Raw genomic sequence first — 19,524 nt, 5'->3', positions numbered from 1 at the left:
AACCTCCTGTGGGTCACTGTTCCTGCATTTGCAGAAACAATCTTGCATTTCAGTGAGGATGGTCCAAGCATTGTCCTCTTGAATTTGAAAATGTGTGTGTATAGTGTAGCCCTTAAGTAAGGCTCAGTTTAAATCTACCTTTAATGGGCTTAAGACTGATGGGGATTCATCTAATGTTGCCTTTGTTGGGGCTGGCAGCAATTAACAGCTGAGCAGAAGCATGTTTCTGACTCTTAAGCTGGCCCTAGACAGTAAGAGCATGTATGCTTCCTGGTGACTGATCACCTGAAATGCCTTTGCATAACTCTGTTCTCTCACTCAGGCCCATCAGTAAATAAAGCTAAAACTCGTGCTGCACAAGAGAGGACCAGAGGTACAGAACGGGAAAGACTCCTCTACTTCTAGTTTTTAACAGTGTTCAGTGGACTGCCTAAACTGCGGCTTAGGCCCAACTCCTAAGAACTGAAGCGCAGCAATGTTCTATGACTATCACACTGTAACCACCACAGACTTGACTCCTGCACAGATTCAACTAGAAGATACCAGCTGCAGCTTTGGACATAGCTTTAAACTCAGGAAATGCTAAGTGTGGCTGAAGTAACAGTATTACTAAATCTAGATGTGTTAATAAGATTACTAAAACACTTCTGTTTTCAAGAGGTTGCATATTTTTCTTTCAGAAACCTAAACCAGCTGTAGTGAGAGTTGAATAGCATTTTGTCAATGAAATTAAGGTGATATGTATGAGAATGGACTGCTAAACCACTGACACTAATTTTAAATGCAGGTCAATGCAATTTTTGTCTCTATTTTTAGGGGGAAGCCATCACAAGTTGTAATATTTTTAGTACTATTTGCCAAAATGTCTTGTATATACTTTATTATAAAATAGCAATTTTGTAGTTCAAAAATCTACTTAAATGCAATAAATTAAGTTTATACATTTCAGTTGAAGAGTCTTTCAGAATGTTGTGGGTTTCATGAGAGCTTGTTCTCCAAAAACTTGTTTGAAGAAGGTGACATGTTCTTCACAGTGCTCACCTACAGAAGACAAAATAAAAGTTTGTGTTCACTTTACAGTGCAGAAACCAAGAACCAAGACTGTAGTTTCACTTACCTTCCTTTATTAGTACTAATTCTTATCTTTAATATGTTTGAATACCAGAGTTGAACAAACAGAAAGCATTGGAGTACTGAGGTATTTCCAGTCCTGTGACTGGTATTCTTGAGGTGAAGCAGATGTTTGATTTAGTTTCTGGATCTAGTTCATGCCTCTAACCAGCAGATTTACAGTCATGAGAGCCCTTTACTGTCAAGATGCAAGAGTGTGGGGTGGGATTCTGCACCTACAGAATGTCTGGTTATTACAAACATGTTGCTGGTGCAAGCAGTTTGGCTTGGCTTTTAAAGAAAGGACTGTAGCATAAAACAGACCTTGATTTTCTGTAATTAGTGGAAATAGACAAAATTGAACTCAAAGGTTTCCCAACCTGGTTGCTGACTTCAGGAGAAAGCACTAATTGGAGATAATGTCTCTGCTAAGCTAAGCAGTGAGAACAACTGCAAGTCAAACAGGTTCATCTGCAAGTTTATGTTTAGTTCAGCCTCTTTACTCCTGGGTGCAGTAGACAAAGGACTAAGACAAGTTAATTTGGAATTGTGTTTAAAGGTGCATATAAAATACAGGCTAAACTGTGCCAAGAGTTTTTATCACCTAATACAGGCTCAAGGGGATTGCACAACTGAGTATCTTTGTCAGCCTGTTTATTGCTTACCTGGTGTGAAGCTGGGGTTTCCTCGTAACCGCTGGTTTCTTTGTTCAAAGAATCGGAATATGGTGTAGAAAAGCATCTCATCCTCTGCTTGTTTCGCTGCATCAAGGAATTTGCGGGCTGAAATGCTGTCATGTCCTCCAATACCCCTGATGAATCTCAAGGCAGCCAAAACTTGGTGTTTGGACAACAGAACTTCCACTATTTCATCATTTGCTGTGGAAAGTCTCTGTGAAGTCAATCACAGCTGTAAGACAATTGTTCTAATGCATGCAAATGATTGTTGCTAGCTAATGACTTCAAGCCTGGTCAGGGAAGCTGTTTGACCAGTGTAACACACATGTGACACGGAGTTACTAGAGTTAGAAATGCTTACTTTTAACATGTCCAGTGAGAGCTGATGTGCAGGAGGGTAAATGCTTTCCAGGGATAGTAAGAGACAAGCCTAGGGCAAAAGCAGAAAAAACCTTAAAATTCTGAAGACTTCCCACTTCCCTCACTAGGTTATTGGAGCTACTTGTCTTACATACCAAAGGCTTTGAGTCACTGAGCACATGGTACTGCAGAAACTGATGGAGCATGTAGAACAAGTTGTGTTGAACAAGGGTTTTGATGACCAGCTCATACAAGTAGTGCTGTGAATAAGAAGACAAACAAAGGCATGTCTCTATATGTGTTTTTACACTCTACAAGTGAGTATTGTATAGAACTTGCACACATGACCAAGACTGGACTAAAACTTCATGGAGTGGGGCAATGTACTTAGCACATAAGTAATTTACCTGAACTGCAATCTGGAACTGGTTCAGAGAGCGAATGTATTCCATCAAGACAGCTATAGTGAACTTGTGAGGTGCTTCCTGGACAAAGAAGCAAGTGTTAAGTGGAACTTGCATAGCTTCTCTGTTAATAACCCCGTAAGAATAGGCATCAAAATACCCTAATCCTGACAAAGCTTCATGCAGCCAATTTCAAGCTTTCAGCTTAGGTTGGCTGATCTAAGACTACTGCCAACTTAGCCATTAAATTTATTTAATTAGCCCTTAAATTTAACTTACCTTCTTCTCTGTAAAAACAGATAAAACATGTGTGTACATATCAGACTGGTCAATAACTGCTTGAGTGCGGACAGGACGTTTCAGGAGTGGATTACTTCTACTCAGGCCTGTTTCTACCACCTAGGAGGAAAGAAAGATCTTTTAAAAAGAAAACTAGTGTAGTACAGTTCTGTCTCAGTTGTACACAACTATAAACTTGGAAATTCATATCTGTAGTCATGTTATAGTAGATGCAACTTGTTCAGTGGGGATTTCATATTGAATTTAAAATTCCTTTTTAAAGTTATATAAATACAGCTGCTCTTATATACCTCAAAGCTAGGAGCTGAATCTAACTACACTGACACTGGCCCTCAGGCTTAGAAGTTTGAGTATGTGACTGTACCCTGAGTTGGTGTTTGGATTTGGTACTTTAACAGAAGAAACTGAGATGTATCAGGACTGCCTGTTATGCCATGATACATGCGCAGTGTGCAGTGAAATCAGTCTTTTGGAAACCATGTAGTAGTTATTGATTCAGAGTTGCTTTTTCAGCTTCTACCTTCTCTCTGCTTTCAAGCACTCGGGTATTTTAACTCATCACTCTGGAGATGAACTATGCAGCACCTGCCACACAAGTGTCAAGTGAAGCCTTAGTGCATTTTCCACGGTAGACTTTCACTTGTGAGCCTGAGGCAGTCAGGCCTTTGGGGTAAGCCCGAATTTCCTAAGTAGAAAGGTGCAAGCCTTCACCTTGATGCCACTTGAAAAGCAAACAGCATTGTCCTGTCTCTGTAAGCTGCTATAGCTAACATGGTTTACCATTGTATAGCTTTGCTCAGCTTCCAAGTACTTCTTATATTCATGATTCAGTTTGTCAAAAACAGTTGCAATCACAGACAGTGATCCTCTTTCTGGCTCACTAAGCACTGAAAAGATAAAAAGAAAGAACTATGAGGAGAAATAACCAGGCACCTGAATGTTGCCTCTTTCAAAAGGTGATTTATAGTCTTTATCTAATTTTTAGCTTTAAAGAAATACTTTCAGTCATGTCAGGTGTATTTGAATTGAAGTGGGGGGAAGTTTATTTTTTCATGCTGTTAAATTCCTTCAGAACAGTGACTGAGGGTAGTTGCGGTGAATGACATCCTAAGGACCAAGGCAGCTTTAGAGGTGATCTCAAATCTAAGAACAGCTATGCTAACATGGGTGACTACTTATGAATAAGCAGTATTGTACTTTCATACAGAAAACACACTTGAACTTACTTTGAGAGCATACAGACAGGATAACCATTTTGCATTCTTTTCTTTGGAGAAGGAAATCCATTAGTTTTCCTTTATCTAGCAAGAGGTTAACTACAGGTTCAAGTTTCACTTGAAGACTCCAGAGGTAACCTTGATTTGAAGGAGTAAACAAAGTGAGTTGTCTTGTACAGTATAGCCTAGACATACAACTTTTCCACCCGTAAATGAAAACACATTGAGATTGTTTGCCTTTCTAAGCCCATATTTGAGAGCAGCATTACCCTTGAAAAGCTGTAGTAGAGATAGATAATCCTCAGTTAACACTACCAAGAGCAATCGACTCAGCAGATGTACCTAGTAAGTCACTCCAGTGCACTGAAAGTGTAAACTAGCAATCCTGATACCAAATATTGTAAAGTCCAAGAGCTCACCACTTACCTTCACTTGCACTGATGATAATATCAGGTTGAAAGACAATCCAAGAAGAAGAATCTTAAATGTTAAGGTTTTAACACCTATATTAACATTGATGCTAAACTGTTTCTCCTGAATTTACATTACTGTAGAGAAGCAGATCCCATTAACATACTTTCATTTACTGTCACTTCTACTTCTGAGGTTTTGAACCATGTTTTTGGAATGATACCTTCAATTTTTTGGTGTACCTATTCAGTAATTCCATACACATGTCTCCAATAATCAGGAACTGTGGTATTATACTAGACTTAAGTATTTGCAACTTTGTGAAAGCATTATGAGTCTATTATGAAGCATATTATTTTGTCTTGAAGTACATGTGCATAATCAGCTAAAACTGCTCTGTTAAAGAGCCAAGGTAACAAATGCTACCTTCTCCTCTGCTTAATACATTGAATGAGGTTCTCGCTTTTGGAAAGGATTTAAAGGATACAGAGTTTACATGGAACAGGAGCCTGACTTGTCACAGAAGCTGGGCCTGCAGAAAAAAGAACATCGGGTGAAGAACAGCAGTAACTGGCAGCTCCCCTATACCAATTATTCTATGCCAAAAAGGTAAGTATGGAGTGTAACACTCTAGCATGTAGTCAAAAAGAAAGACCCATTTGTGTAGTCAGATCTACAAAGAAAAATCTGACACGGAGAAGGCAAACAAATCCTTCAAAACATTATTGTTTTGTTTTTCAGCCAAGTGAATGCATGCTGAAATATTCAGCTCTAGTAATGAAATTCTAAATACACAGATTCCATTTCCTGTATTTAAATGTACACTCTTTAAAAGGAAGAGTGGTTTGTATATTCTGATCCTAACCTTTGTTTCATACAAATCTCCATCTGCAGATTTATCATACTTATTATCAGATGTTGGAGTTTTTAACGTGCAGTCTTTTTGTATATCTTTCTCTTCTACAAAGAGAACCTCACTGCTTTATCACCTGCTAGTGAAACTATGCTCAGGCTTGGGGGTAACTACCTGTCACACTTCTAGGACTGGAGAACAGAAAGGTAATCCAAGAATAATCAAAGCATTGGAGTCCTAACACTGATTGTAGCATTACTTCCAAACTGATCCCAAACTTGATTTGTCCTGAGCTTGTGTTGTCTTTCAGCCTCTAACTTCATAAGTCGCACAGTCCTGACTTAAGCCAGAAAAGCATGAAGTGCTTTTCAGCACTCACAAGCTTTGAGAGTCATGGCAAAAAAGCTCCCTAACCCAACACTTTTCAAGTGTAAAAGCAAAGTATTATAGGAAACGTGCCCCTTAAACAGCAACTCTTCCGCAGTTGGCACACACCTGGAACACCAACTTCTGCTCAATTGCTTCTTACCTTCTTCCTTCCTCACCCTCTCAAATATGTATAACTGAAGTGTTAGTGACCTGAAGCACTCCTGTATGTGAGCTGTTACATTTAAGTACTCTTGCTAAGTGTTAGGTTATTCATTATATAGTGGTTCTACCTGCTACAGGTATTTGATAGGGTTGTATTGATCGAGGTGGAAGTACAAACTGATGGATGGTTGTAGACCCATCAAATTCTCCTTTTAGCTTGATGTCAAATATAACTGAAGTCTGCAATTAAAAAGAGGAAGTTAGCATTGATGAATGTGAATCACCACCCACCTGCATGCATTCAGTCTGCTTTTCACATTTCCATCTAGTATTCTCTGTTAGAATCATAGAATGGTTGGGGTTGCAAGGGATGTACTGCAGTTGATGACATTTTTAACTGAGCAGGCTGCTCAAGGCCCCATCCAACCTGACACTGAACCCTTTCAGCATTGGGGAATCCTGTTCCAGGATCTGTTACAGGGTCTGACCACCCTCACTGTAAAAAGCTCCATCCCTTGCACCCATCTAAATCTATCTCCCTTTAGTCTAAAACCACTGCCCCTAGAATATTGCCTCTTTCAAAAGGTGATCTATAGTCTCTATACACTACATACCCTAGAAAAAAGTCACTCTCAGTCCGTCTTGCACAACACATGACTTTGACACTGCATAGTTAAGGATGCTAGAAACTCGGAAGAAAATTATCTGTCTTCCTCTGATATCCTCACACTTCTACCAATGAGCCTTGTTCAGTTCAAGTCACTAACACTTCCAACCCAGTATGGACCACCAGGGAAAGCAGCTTTGCTTTCAGTGCCAGTGAAACTTCAATTACTGGTGTCTCCCAAAGGCAAAGTGAGTAATGTTTTCTGGGTTTCTGTAGTCATGTTTACAGATTGACCAAAATGCTGGGGAGGAAGTGCTCTGGGTTAAATGCTAATGTGTAGAAATAATATGAAATATAACTGAAACGTAAACTAATCCTCCTAAGAAGGTAATGTGCCCCCACCAAGAGAAGATGATACAAAAAGTCCAAGCCTTTTCCCAAGTTAAGAGCAAAGTACCACTTTAGCTTAACCACTGACCAAGCCTTGCTGCTGGGACTATAGACAAGAAGTTTTACCTGTGCTACCAGATGCACAAGAAAGTTTGTGTTCATACAAGTTTTTAGAGACCAGGCCTTCAGACTATAGGAGTGGAAGTTTGTGTCACAGAAACAGTATCATTCAAATGTTTGTGAAAAGTTTCCCAGGATTGATAGTTTAGTATCCAATTTAACTCTACTTCTTTGTATATTGCCTTAAAAGCATACACAGTGTAGCAGCAAAGCATCAAAAGAAACTGACAAGAAACAAAAACAGTGTAAGAAAAAAGCAGGCATTACCAGCAGCCCTGATTAGCCCATCAGGATAAAAGGATAAATTTGAATCTCTTACAGTGTTATGGTTTTGTTCCAGCAAATACTTTGGCTTTTGGCCAAGCTAAACCCAAAGAAAAATAATTTCTAAATTAAATGATTAGGTTATTAAAACCTGCCTCTAACTTCTCAAAGTTACGGCACAACACAATATAAATAAATCAGACCTCAGTATCCTGATGATGTACTACCACCAAGTTATCCACTACATTCAGTGCAAACTTCCCAGTTCTGTTCAGCTTCAAAATATGTGTCTTCTTACAGGAGCCCTCTCTATGGAAACAAAGAGAAATGAGAACTGGTCAACAAGCCTATATAAAATGTCTTTTTGTCCTTGGTTTTCTGGAACTCAGTTTATTTTCTTCCTAGGAACTGGTACAGTTCTGTATTTTGGATTTAGTATGAGAATAACACTGATAAGACACTGATGTTTTAGCTGTTGCTAAACAGTGCTTACTCTAAGTCAAGGACTTCCTGCTTTCCCCTGCTCTGCCAGCAAGCAGGTGTGCAAGAAGCTGGGAGGGAGCAGGGCCAGGACAGCAGACCTGAACTGGCCAAAGGGATACTCTATAGCCTAGGACATCATGCTTGGTATATAGAGTGGGGGAAGTTGGCCAGGAGGAGATCACTGCTTGGGACAGGCTGGGTGGTGAGTAATTGTTACTGTGTCTCTTGCTTTTCATGGGATTTATTCCCTCCTCCATGAGCTTTTCATTACTACTACTATTAGTTTTTACTTTATTTCACTTATTAAACTGTTCTTATCTCAACCTATGAGTTTTACCATTTTCTGATTTTCCTGCCCCTCCCACCAGGGGTCTGGGGGAGCAGCTGGTGGTACTTAGTTGCCATCTGGGGTTAAACCACAACACTGACACAGCTGTGAACTGCCACTGATGTTTTTCACTCTGCTCTTACCTGGGTAAGTGATAGAGCACTACTTCTGCTCCTGTACTGTTGGAAGTCCTTGAGTGATGCCTCAAATAGAGAACGTACAGCTGCCCGTATCTAACAAGACAACAGGATTAAAGCATTATTTTCAATAAAGAGCTCTACCAGTCTCTTAGGTAATCTCATCCCTTCTCCTAGGATAAAATGTTTGACTCTAAGTCAGGTAATCATTTAATTAAAAGTGAAAGATTAAACAGTACTTGCATGAGTATAGGCCATGCATTGTGATTTATCAAGTTTGGCATCTGTGAACGATTCCCCTACCAAAATATCAACTAAAAAATGAAACATTCTCCAAGCTTCTGTGGTAATCCAGAACAATCTCATGTAAGACTTCTCTGTTTGCTTCCCCTCCCCACCTTGCTCCATGAGGATTGTTTAGATGCTTTGTTCAAGGCAGTAATTGAAGTGCTTTAAAGCAACAGCACTGCTAAAACAAGAAACAAGTGCAACCATTGTAATGTCCTTATCTCCTCCCAGCATCCCCAAACCTTCCCAAGAAAGACCCGATGTGTGAGATACATACATTGTAGCCATAGCAATATCTCTTTCAGAAAGGCTGAGCTTGGATGACTTGGGTGCTGCAGGTAACTCAATTTCAAATTTTGATAGTTTTGACATGGTCCCACTCTGTTAAAGGGCAAAAGAAGAATTGTCACAAACTGAACCAGAAAGGGACGAGCCGCCTTTGCCCAGAGCTCTATCACCAGCGCCCCCACGAGGCGAAGAGGGGTCATAATCCAAAAGAAAGGGTTTTGTGCTTTCCTAAAATAAAAACCCCAAGTGATTCTTAACACACTCTTCTGTAACTTCAGAAGCTTTATTGTCTTGATCTTATGACTTCAGCTACAAAAACATTTCTGTTTCAATTCAGTCAAGACATATTTGTATGCAAATCCCAAGTAGAAATGGTCTAGAGATCTCAAACAGTAGTTCTCTTAATTTATTTTCCCTCTTCCAGAAAAGTATATGTTCCAACTCTTAAATAATTGCTTCCTAGGAAGGAGAAAATATCACTACCTCCTACCAGTCACAGTCTCCTTTAGTTCCTGCCTTCTACTTAGAGCATGTCCCTTCTCCTGCCCAAAGCTTCCATTTTCCTCTATGGAATTTATTATTTAAGCAAGTTTTCACAGTTTCCAAAGCTTCTACTGAAATTAATTTCCTATTCTTACTGATTCATTCTTGAGTGTAAAGTGTGAATACTACAGAACTATTTCCTTTGCTAGACCTCTATTTTCAAGTATTACTTTAGTACAGGACCTTTCTCAGGAAATCTTTAAATACGACCTTCTGAACACAAGATAAAGATTATTTAGCTTCAATCTACAACTTGACACAAAATGTGAAGGAGGGGGAACCATAACCTAAGTTGTTAAATAGAAAACTGTGAAAGGCTAGTAGGTTCCTCCCAGCCACCTAAGGGAACATCATGTCAGGATGCAGTACAGACCCTACATAAGATTAACACAAACCAGGAAACTCATGTGAGTAAGATGCTTTTTAATCTCTTCCCTTAAATTGCCACAGAAATCCTAATCCATTGGCAGGAGCAAGACAAATGCTGTAGTTCTTTTCCTAATTTTTAAAATCACCTGACTGCATCATTAACTGAAAACAGATTCTGGTTCCACAAGACACTTTTTCCAAGATAAAAAGAAAAAGAAAAATATATTTCCAAGATAAAAAGAAAAATATTTTCCCAGTAACAATGAATGTTGCCCATAGCAAAGAACACCAAAAGAAATAACTACTGTAGACAAAGCCCTCTCTGGCTTGGGACAACAGTTGTTTCTTAAGTGCTACCTTTTTTCTTTATCTCTTTTTCATCCAGTCATATCTGGGAGGTTATAATTATAATCACAAGAGAAAGGCCCTTATTTTTCTTTATCATATTATAGAGAGCAAATGTTCATATTAAAAGTAAATAATAAATACCTATTTAAGTGAAAAAAATCTTCAAAAACATTTAAGTTGTAAAATATTTAGTCACCACCATTTTTTTCTTTCCTTTCTCAAGGTCAACTGTCCAGCCTTGTCTGGCCACACAAGCGCACATAAGACAGACTGAATTACCTAATTTTAAGCCATCACCTAGGAGCTGCCTTATAGATTTGCTTATTGTCATACAATGATGTGAACACATGCACCGTTTGGAAGAAATTCAAGCAATAGAGTACTTGGATGAAGAAGCAGTTTAGCAAAAAATTAAAATGGCAAGTTCGGAACATATCCCTTTACCTTGAAATAGAATGGCTGCAGGACATTGCCAAGGACAGTGGTTGAAAGAAGGATGACAGAGCTCTCTGGACAATACATGTACCAATTGACATTAATACTCTGATTCTTCAGAAGCTTTAAATTTCGTTTCTCTGGCAATACCTGGAATCACAGAATATTAGCCTTGTATTACCACCAGCATTCCAACAGCATAAGTGGTAATGCACAAGGGCAAGGAATGTTAAGCATGAAACAGTTAAGTGTAAAGACGTTTACCATGCTAGAATTAAAAATCAGAAACCTCACAATTACAGCTGAAACCCCACTTTACTGTAGCTAAGGAAAGAATACACATCAAATACTAATGATCTTAAAGGTGATGTGTTTTCCCACTCATACAGATCTGGGTATAAGTTCCATGCACAGTGGAGAAAACACCTAGCATGATACAACTAGTGAAGATTTATTAAAAAGTTCTTCTTACAATATCCTTGCTGCCTTCACTCCCCAGCTTCCTTAATCTTTTATATTTTGACAAGTATATAAATCAATTATCTTCATTTCAAGGGCTTAAATATCCTCTCTTTAAAATGACACTTATTTGATTTAGTCCTTTTACCTGCAGGGTTGACATTCATAATCCTTTCAGGTACTAAATTTATATTTTCCCCCTCAATCAGCATGAAATAATGCTACATTTTCAATTATCTTCTTTAGTACTAGTTATTAGTAACGGTAATTATGAGAAACATTGTGTCTTAGCTCCAGGACTGAAACTATTGGTAAGTGCACAGCTTTTTCTTTTAAGAAGAATTTAAATATCCCTCATCATGAATGTTAGAAACGATTATTTATTCATGAGACATCTTTAAAAACACATGTAAAGGAAATGACATGTTACATAAAGGAACTCAATAAGGTCAACACAGGAGAAAGCTGCAAGTTGCAGAAGGGTACTAGCTAGTCAATTATTAGTTCTTAGCCACCTTTTAAGCATTTACACATCTCCCCTAATGCTGATTTGTTTTGTGTGAAGCTGTATTTCACATTGGATTTAGATACTCATTTCTATACAAGAAAAGAGCATCTCATAATCTAGGGTTCCCAAGGCTTAGTTGAGTGCTCCTTTATATAAGGTCTTAAAACCTGTAAATGATAAATTTGCCCTGCCCTAAAATTGTATTCTTCTTAAAAATTAAAAAATTGTAGTCTGCAAACCAAATGGCAGAAATTGTTTTTTTAGCAGTACACTTTCTCAGTTACAGAGACAAGAAAAGAATTCAAATATGCTGTTACAAATTTACATTTTCACATCTCTAAGCATGTCTACCGGAGTTAATTTGTATTACCTGGTAGAATTCAATTCCTTGATCTGTAATGAAGACAATTTCTGTAGAACTCGTCCAGCAGAATCCTAGAATATTGGCATTCTTTGTCTTTTAACAAACAAGCAAACAGACACTCTTTTACTTGGAAAAATTAACTATTCAGGCAGGCTAATATTACTAAATGAAGAACATGAAACCAAAAGCAATTTAGGTATCCAATCTCTGGAGTTAGTACTTTTGGCCAACCAGACACCCAGCATGCATCAGTTGCTTTTATAAAAGCATTCCCAAATTACATATGAACACAACTACTGTATGGCCTGGATTTTTGGCAGCATGTAAGATTTACACATTTATTATACAATCAAATTTTATTTTTACCCTAGATAAAACAAAGTTCCTCTACTTCAAATTCTACTGCCAATTCAACCAGTTCCTGACATGAAAAGCAGGAGGAGATGTTGAGAGAAACTAAAAACCAAATGGAAAAATTTGCCATGACTTCACTCAGAATCTACTCCTATTACACAAAGAAGTTTTATTTCCATAAAGGTTTTGCTATAATGGTTTACTTAAAGTCATAATCCTAAATAATGAAGCAGTGTTTCAACTTTAAAGACTACAAGAATAAAAGGGTCTGTGTAAATCAGGTGCATAAAAACTTACTTTAGCATTCTATTACCCAAAAATTTAATTTGTTTTAGTTAAAAGTTGGAAAATATCAAGCAATTACAATGGTACTTGTTTCTGGTAAATAATCATCAAAAATTAGAAGGATTATTAAAAGTTACCAAACATAATATGAAAACCAGTAATAGCTAGCAATATTACTGATTAGTGACATTAGGAAAGAACATCCACATTAACATATCTAGCACTAATATATTCACTGTCCACTGTTTCTCTATCATTAGCACTTTGTCCCTTCTCCTTACCAAACCTTGACATTTGTTGCCCCCACAGCATTTCTGATCCTCTAGGAAACAATCATATTCACAAGACAGGGAGGTTTTTTCTGGTATTGTTAATACCTGTTTGTTCACTCCAATAGAGAGTAGTGCTTACATCTCTCACTTCCTTCATGTTAGCGTTATTAAAGGTAGCTCAGTTAGTTCTCTTGTAGTCACCAGCCTAACATCAGAGTTTCACTTAAGCACATAAGCTTGGGACATTTAACTCACCTTACATTCCTGTGTATATTCTAGCTGAGGGCTATCTGGAATAAAATTCAAAAAATCCTGCAAAAACACCCATTGAGTGGATTAGCAATTATGAAGCACAGAGAAGATTCATACATAGATAGCAAAGAATAAATATTAGTTTATCAAAGTGTCTTAGATACAATATATATACTGAAGAAAAACTTTTGCTCCACCTCACCCTTGACAGAGTTGTTTCCACCTTAGACTTTTTGTTTAAATGATGATACTAGCAAGACAACAATGTTGCCTGACTAGCCTCTCAGGATGATGGAAGAATTTTCACTACAGCTGTTGCTAGCCAACAGACTTCTTGAACATTTATCTCAAAGAATTTTACTCTGAAAGTAGAGGATTTCCAGCTCCAATTCTCTAGCTGCAGGGTGTACATTTCTTACCACACTTTTCAAAGTTCTCTGCACAGCCAGGATCTTGTTCCCCAAGGAAAATTTGATGCACTTCACTTCTCCTTTGTCCTCCATCCTATACAGAAAGCAACAGAAGTAATGGGAATATAATCTAAAATAGTTTCTTAAAGAATATACCCTAAATAAGACAATGATGGAGAAAAAAAAGAGTAATGCAAATGCTTTTGAATGCTTTTTTATTACTCTTGCCTGAGTAATATATTCAAAACCCAGACTGACAGAACATTGCAGTTCACTCTTCAGAGGTCCTGAACACATCAATTTCAGAATCATGGCTAAGCTCACAAAAATTAGCACCCAAAATCACTGCAAATGCTCAGCTCTGTTGGTCTGTGATGCAGAAACTGGAAGACTTGTGGGACTCTCCAAACCTGCATCCTTGGTTCTATGACACAAGCATCCTGCTATCTGCTCTGTTACTTCCAAAACTACTGCTAGTTGACACAAGCCTCCTTGCTTTCCCACTAGGACACAGCCTCTGGAAGAATTTCTGATGTTAAAAGGAGAGTGAGGCTGTTTTCACACCATTAAAATAAATTTTAGAAGTATTCTTACCAAACAAGCGTCAGCACAATTAGCATGAATAAGGTAAATATCGTTCCTCCAGCATATGCTATTAAGTCAGGCCAAAGAGAGAGACAGTCAAGTATAAAAATAGTGGAACATCATGAAGTTTACTAAATATTTTCAGCTCCTTCAGGACTGATAAGTGTAATCAAATAAAAAAGTAAAATAAACCCAGCAACTTTCAGGACAGGCCCTATGCAATATCCAAGAGATCACAGTAAACACATCTTGATTACAAACTCCTTCATCTGTATGCGGATTGATATGGAATAAAGGAATACTTCCTTACATATGCACAGCAGAGTACAAAGAGCCATCACTCTTAATGGAGACATATATAACATAGTTTACTGTTGTCAAATTCTGCAAAAATATTTCCACAAGAAATGGAAGACACAGAAAAAGAAACAAGGAACAGAACATGAGAAACCTACATCCAGGTTTGGACATTGCGCTTGGATCCCAGGTATCACTTGCTAAACTGTATCCTTGGGTAAGTCATTGCTGCTGTAGGAATCACTTTCTCACATGTACAGCATGTTATAATAAAAGACTGTTGTTTAAAAAAAAGAAACCTAATGCCTTTTTCCCCCCAGAGACCACAGGGAGGGAAAAGCATACCCTCTTAATTGCAAGATTATATCTAAGAACAAGTCAAAATATGATCACAATTACTTGTCAGTTTTATGCCTGAATTACAGTGGATCAGGACTAAGCACCACATAATTTGAAGATGCCTTACCTGAAGGAAATAGGATTTCTATCCTCCAAACCTTTAACAACAACTCCTGTAGCTCCACCAGAGCGAACGGCAAAAACCTACAAAAAAAGTTTTGAACATATATTTAACGCTTTCAAAGTCATAACCTTCACCTGCTTCCTCTTCTATAAGCTACACCTTTTTTTTTTTTTTTTTACTAGACATAATTTTTGTTCTTCTGCAGATCTGAGAGTTCACAGTGAGACAATCTGGGATTCCAAGTTTACTCTGAGTTGTTGCATGGTACTGCAACAGTCTTGCAGGCATATTCTGAACTACTGGACAAGTTAAATCAGTAAAAATCTTTATAAACCTTTATCTTGGTTTTGTTTCTTTTATATTTTCCTAAGTCATTACTAGGAAAAGTATCTAAGACATCAGAGCATTGTTTAAAACAAAAAGGACCTCAGCTTGGGGACTGGGAAGAGATGTAACTCAATGACCCAGAAGCCTAATCCTGTCAGAACATGTTATTAAAGAGGAATAGTTTGATAGTAATAGATTTTCATAGAGATTTTCGATATATTTTACCTAAGGAGTTTCAGCCAACATGCCCTAGCAACTGAGAATTCCTTTAGTCCAGTTTCAAATATACATGTACAAAACCTGTTACAGATATGAATGACATCTATTGAGCTGGAATAAGGCAACCAAAAACCTAGCTTGCAAAAGAAAGCCAGGCAAAAGCCTTATTGGTACTTGTTGTATGTGCTGCAGCACTAGGCACACAGATCAGGACTCAGGGTGACAGGGACATTGTTCTGTAATATCAGCCACGCTGCCAGTCTGCTATTCTCAGGCAAGAAATACAGGTATCAAGATTATAAATTGAAATTAAGTCCACAGCCTTACTAGAATGATAAATACTAAGTTTAACTATTTTTAGTATTATGGAGATAGAAAATGAAGGCAATACTCTCCTAATCTCTGCAAGATGACAAGATTGCATGGGCAGGTTTCTCACAGGGGAAACTGTCATTGAAATGCTGGTTACAAATGATTCAGAGACACACTGGAAATCAAACTATTTTAGATAACAAGAAAACAGAGAGAAGTAAATTTACACTGGAAAATATGAATCTTTCAAGTGAGCTCTCAACAACCAGTTTCTATGTAGTTATATTACATACACGCTATGATGCAATGTCTCCTGATAGGGTATTTCAAGTGGCCCTCAAAGATAATGGTTTATAAGAAGAAATATCTGGAAAGTGGCCCAGTGGAAAAGGATCTGGGGATGCTGGATGACAGCAGCTGAACAAGAGTCAGCGTATGCCCAGGTGGCCAAGAAACCAATGGCATCCTGCCTGTATCATCAATAGTGGCCAGCAGGACCAGGGCAGTGATTGTCCCCCTGTACTCTGCAATGGTGAGGCCACACCTCGAGTGCTGTGTCCAATTCCAGGCCCCTCAGTTCAGGAAGGACATTGAGGTGCTGCAGCGTGTCCAGAGAAGGGCAACAGAGCTGGGAAAGGGTCTGGAGCACAGGTCCTATAAGGAGTGGCCGTGGGAGCTGGGTTTGTTTAGCCTGGGGAAAAGGAGGTTCAGGGGTGACCTTATTACTCCCTACAAGTCCCTGAAAAAGGCTGTAGCCAGGTGGGACCAGCCTCTTCTCCTGGCAACCAGCAACAGAACCAGAAGCCATCACCTTAAGCTGTACTGGGGAAGGGTTAGGTTGGACATCAGGAAGAACTTCTTCCCAGAAAGGGTGATTAGACACTGGAATAATCTGCCCAGGAAGGTGGTGGAGTTACCACCTCCTGAAATGGAGCTGTTTAAGGAAAGACTGGATGTGGCACTCCGTGCCATGGTCTAGTTGACAAGATGATGTTCGGTGAAATATTGGACCCAATGATCTCAGAGACCTCTTCCAACCTAAATGATTCTGTAATCATTCTGAACAGAGTGCAAGAGCAAGAAACACACCCCAGAAATATTGCTCCCTCTCCAAACATGCCACTGATCATGTCCACACATGGGGCAACACATGCCAGCTATATGGGGAAGAAAGCTTGAAGGTTACGACTCCATGAATGCTGAGGTCAAAGAATGGTTACAGGAATTAGACAGGGGAATGTATCCACATCTGTATAAGCCTCATGACAGCCTGTCGATCTTTTAGCTGTACTGAGGTGAACTCAGGGGACCCATACAGATATTAAGGAGAACCTGCTTAAAAGCAATAAAGCCAAGAAATGGACACTTGGGTCCGTGCCACAAGGAAAGCTGTAATTATTCATTTCTTTCATGAATATATTGAATTTCAGGAACTGAAAGGGGTGTGAAAAATTCAGGGAAATTAAGCTAAGAGCAAAGTGACAAAGTTTGCAAGTCATGTGGGGACACGTGGAACAGAAAGGAAAAGTGCTGATTGGATGAATTCCAGAAAGACCTTACGGCACTGAGAGTAAGGCAGGTGAAATCCAACCTCATAAATCGGTAAAAGGAAAAAAAAGAAAAATCTACCGCCTCTAGCACGATGACAGGTCCTGAAGGGGAAGACCCGGGCTCAAGCGCGGCGGCCGAGGGCCGGTAGGACACAAGGCGGGCAGGGAAGCAAAGCCAAGCGGCGGCGGCAGCAGCGGGCCGGGCCGAGCCCGCGGCCCGCGGCAGGCCCCGCGCCCCCACCTGCTTGTTGGCCTCGTCGAAGAACACGCAGTTCACGGGGTTCGCCTTCTCGAAGTGCACGGGCCGCGCGCACAGCGCCAGGTAGCAGCCGCCGGCCTCCACGCCGCCCTTCGCTCGCCCCTCGCCCTCTTCTCCTCCTGCTCCTGCTTCTCTCCCCGCTGCTCCCGCTGCCGGCGCCTCGCCCTCGGCCGGCCCCGGCGGCTGGCGGCCCGCGGCGGCGGCCATTGCCCCCCCCGCGCTCGGGCGGCCGCTTCCTGTTTACACTCCCCCGCGCGGCGCGCGCGCTCCCGCCTTAAAGGCGCGGCGGCCCGGGAGGGGCTCCGGGACCGCCGCTGAGGGACAGCGGGAGCGGGAGCGCCGCTGAGGGACAGCGGGACTGGGACCGCCGCTGAGGGACAGCGGGAGCGCCGCTGAGGGACAGCGGGAGCGGGAGCGCCGCTGAGGGACAGCGGGACCGGGGGCGCCGCTGAGGGACAGCGGGACCGGGGACGCTGCTGAGGGACAGCGGGAGCGGGAGCGCCGCTGAGGGACAGCGGGACCGCCGCTGAGGGACACCGGGAGCGCCGCTGAGGGACAGCGGGAGCGCCGCTGAGGGACAGCGGGACCGCCGCTGAGGGACAGCGGGAGCGGGAGCGCCGCTGAGGGACAGCGGGACCGGGGGCGCCGCTGAGGGACAGCGGGACCGGGAGCGCCGCTGAGGGACAGCGGGACCGGGGGCGCCGCTGAGGGACAGCGGGACCGAGACCGCCGCTGAGGGACAGGGGGACCGCCGCTGAGGGACAGCGGGACCGGGGGCGCCGCTGAGGGACAGCGGGAGCGGGACCGCCTCTGAGGGACACCGGGAGCGCCGCTGAGGGACAGCGGGAGCGGGACCGCCGCTGAGGGACAGCGGGAGCGGGACCGCCGCTGAGGGACAGCGGGACCGCCGCTGAGGGACAGCGGGAGCGGCGGCGCCCGGCGGGGCTGAACGCCGGTGTGTGAAAGGCAGCGTGAGCTTAACAAACGGAAACAGGAACCTGCCGAGCTGCAAAATCTGCTCCGGGAGAGGCGTGAACGCTGGCAAGGTGGCAGAAAAGACAGACGTGGAATGAGCACAGGGATCACGTTGCAGACATTTAAGAGGGCACGTAAGAGAGGAGGGAAATAAGGGAATTAAGGTGCCAGGGTAAGCTCTGACTCTAACCAGTGTCACATATCAGGGCACTGCTCTAGCTGGGAGGATTTATTCTGCTTTTCAAAGCAAAGCTAGTGGACTTTAAAGTGGTTAGGCAAGCAAAACCACTTTTTTGATCTTTCTTAACCAAGTGTCAAGGCCACAGCAGCAGACTGGGGCTTTTGGCCCAATCTTCTATAGTGATTTTAAAACCAACCAACAACAAACGCAAAACTTTTATGTGGAGAGAAAAAAAGGAAACAACTGCTTCCAAGATCTGCCTTTATTTGTCCACAATTACTCCATCATCACTGACACTATTGATCCTGCTCCTTGGCAGGAAACTGCTTTTTAGTGCTGTAAAATAGTTCAGGAAAAATATTAATAAAGCATTATTGAAGTCAAAGGCTGGCTTGGTCCTCAGCATTTATGCTGAACATACATTTTAGTTTGGACAATGGAACAGTGATGGGATCTTTTTTGTTGATGCACTGGCTAAAGTCTTAGCTCACTAGCTGTAAGCCCTACATTATGATCTAGAAATTAAGAATATCAATTATGTATTTGATTATTGGTTTAGAAAGGAAAATTTAAAATAGGCTGGGAAAAAAGACTAAGATCATAACAACTTTTAAAATTTCAGATTAAAATGGTAGCACAGTTTAGTATGGGAAAAAAATAGAAATTTAAGTACAGATACTAACCAAGTATTATTCAAACAGCTGTTGGATGACTTGTGACCCAGCTAGTCCACTTGCAGTAATTTCACATCAGACTAGAGATACTAAAGTCACAACTAAGAATTACAACAAGTTGTTTGTTCTGCAGAATGCTCCTGCCTCACCAAACAATTCTGTTAACTGGAGATAACAAGTATATCCAAAGCATTTAAAGTGCCTTAAAGTTTATAATTTTTTACAATGTAACAAAACGTATTGCTTGTTAGCCAGAAGTTTAGTTAATCCAGGGTGAAAATTTAAGAAATTCTACTGATATTTACCCTTTCCTAC

General features: G+C 40.8%; 2 protein-coding genes across 3 annotated transcripts in view; one reads left to right on the top strand and one right to left on the bottom strand.

The window, feature by feature from the left end:
• Positions 1 to 18,920, top strand: part of NPC1 (NPC intracellular cholesterol transporter 1) — a 44,742-nt gene extending 25,822 nt beyond the window's left edge. The window contains exon 25 of the mRNA XM_021551572.4: positions 323 to 18,920. Coding sequence (XP_021407247.3) covers positions 323 to 405 — 83 coding nt within the window. The 3' untranslated portion in view covers positions 406 to 18,920. The remainder of the gene's footprint in view (positions 1 to 322) is intronic.
• RMC1 (regulator of MON1-CCZ1) lies at positions 864 to 17,625 on the bottom strand. 2 transcript variants are annotated; one of them, XM_077783985.2, is made up of 20 exons: positions 17,362 to 17,625; positions 14,716 to 14,792; positions 13,377 to 13,461; positions 12,961 to 13,017; positions 11,801 to 11,887; positions 10,473 to 10,613; positions 8,758 to 8,861; positions 8,199 to 8,288; positions 7,448 to 7,553; positions 5,992 to 6,103; positions 4,967 to 5,011; positions 4,495 to 4,548; positions 4,078 to 4,206; positions 3,632 to 3,738; positions 2,831 to 2,950; positions 2,555 to 2,632; positions 2,303 to 2,407; positions 2,149 to 2,217; positions 1,776 to 2,001; positions 864 to 1,041 (listed from the first exon to the last, which is right to left on the bottom strand). In XM_077783985.2, exons 1-20 carry the CDS (start codon positions 17,584 to 17,586, stop codon positions 962 to 964), a joined length of 2,097 nt encoding a protein of 698 aa, XP_077640111.1. In that variant the 5' UTR covers positions 17,587 to 17,625; the 3' UTR covers positions 864 to 961. The 2 variants fall into 2 exon arrangements, with proteins under 2 accessions (XP_077640111.1, XP_085428137.1); XM_085572011.1 differs by having other exon boundaries at positions 17,200 to 17,621.
• Positions 18,921 to 19,524: the final 604 nt, after the last annotated feature.

This window comes from Lonchura striata, chromosome 2, assembly GCF_050655825.1.
Source record: "Lonchura striata isolate lonStrDom1 chromosome 2, ASM5065582v1, whole genome shotgun sequence".
In the NCBI taxonomy this organism is placed as follows: Eukaryota; Metazoa; Chordata; class Aves; order Passeriformes; family Estrildidae; genus Lonchura; species Lonchura striata.
This window is presented reverse-complemented; position numbering and strand designations above follow the sequence as displayed.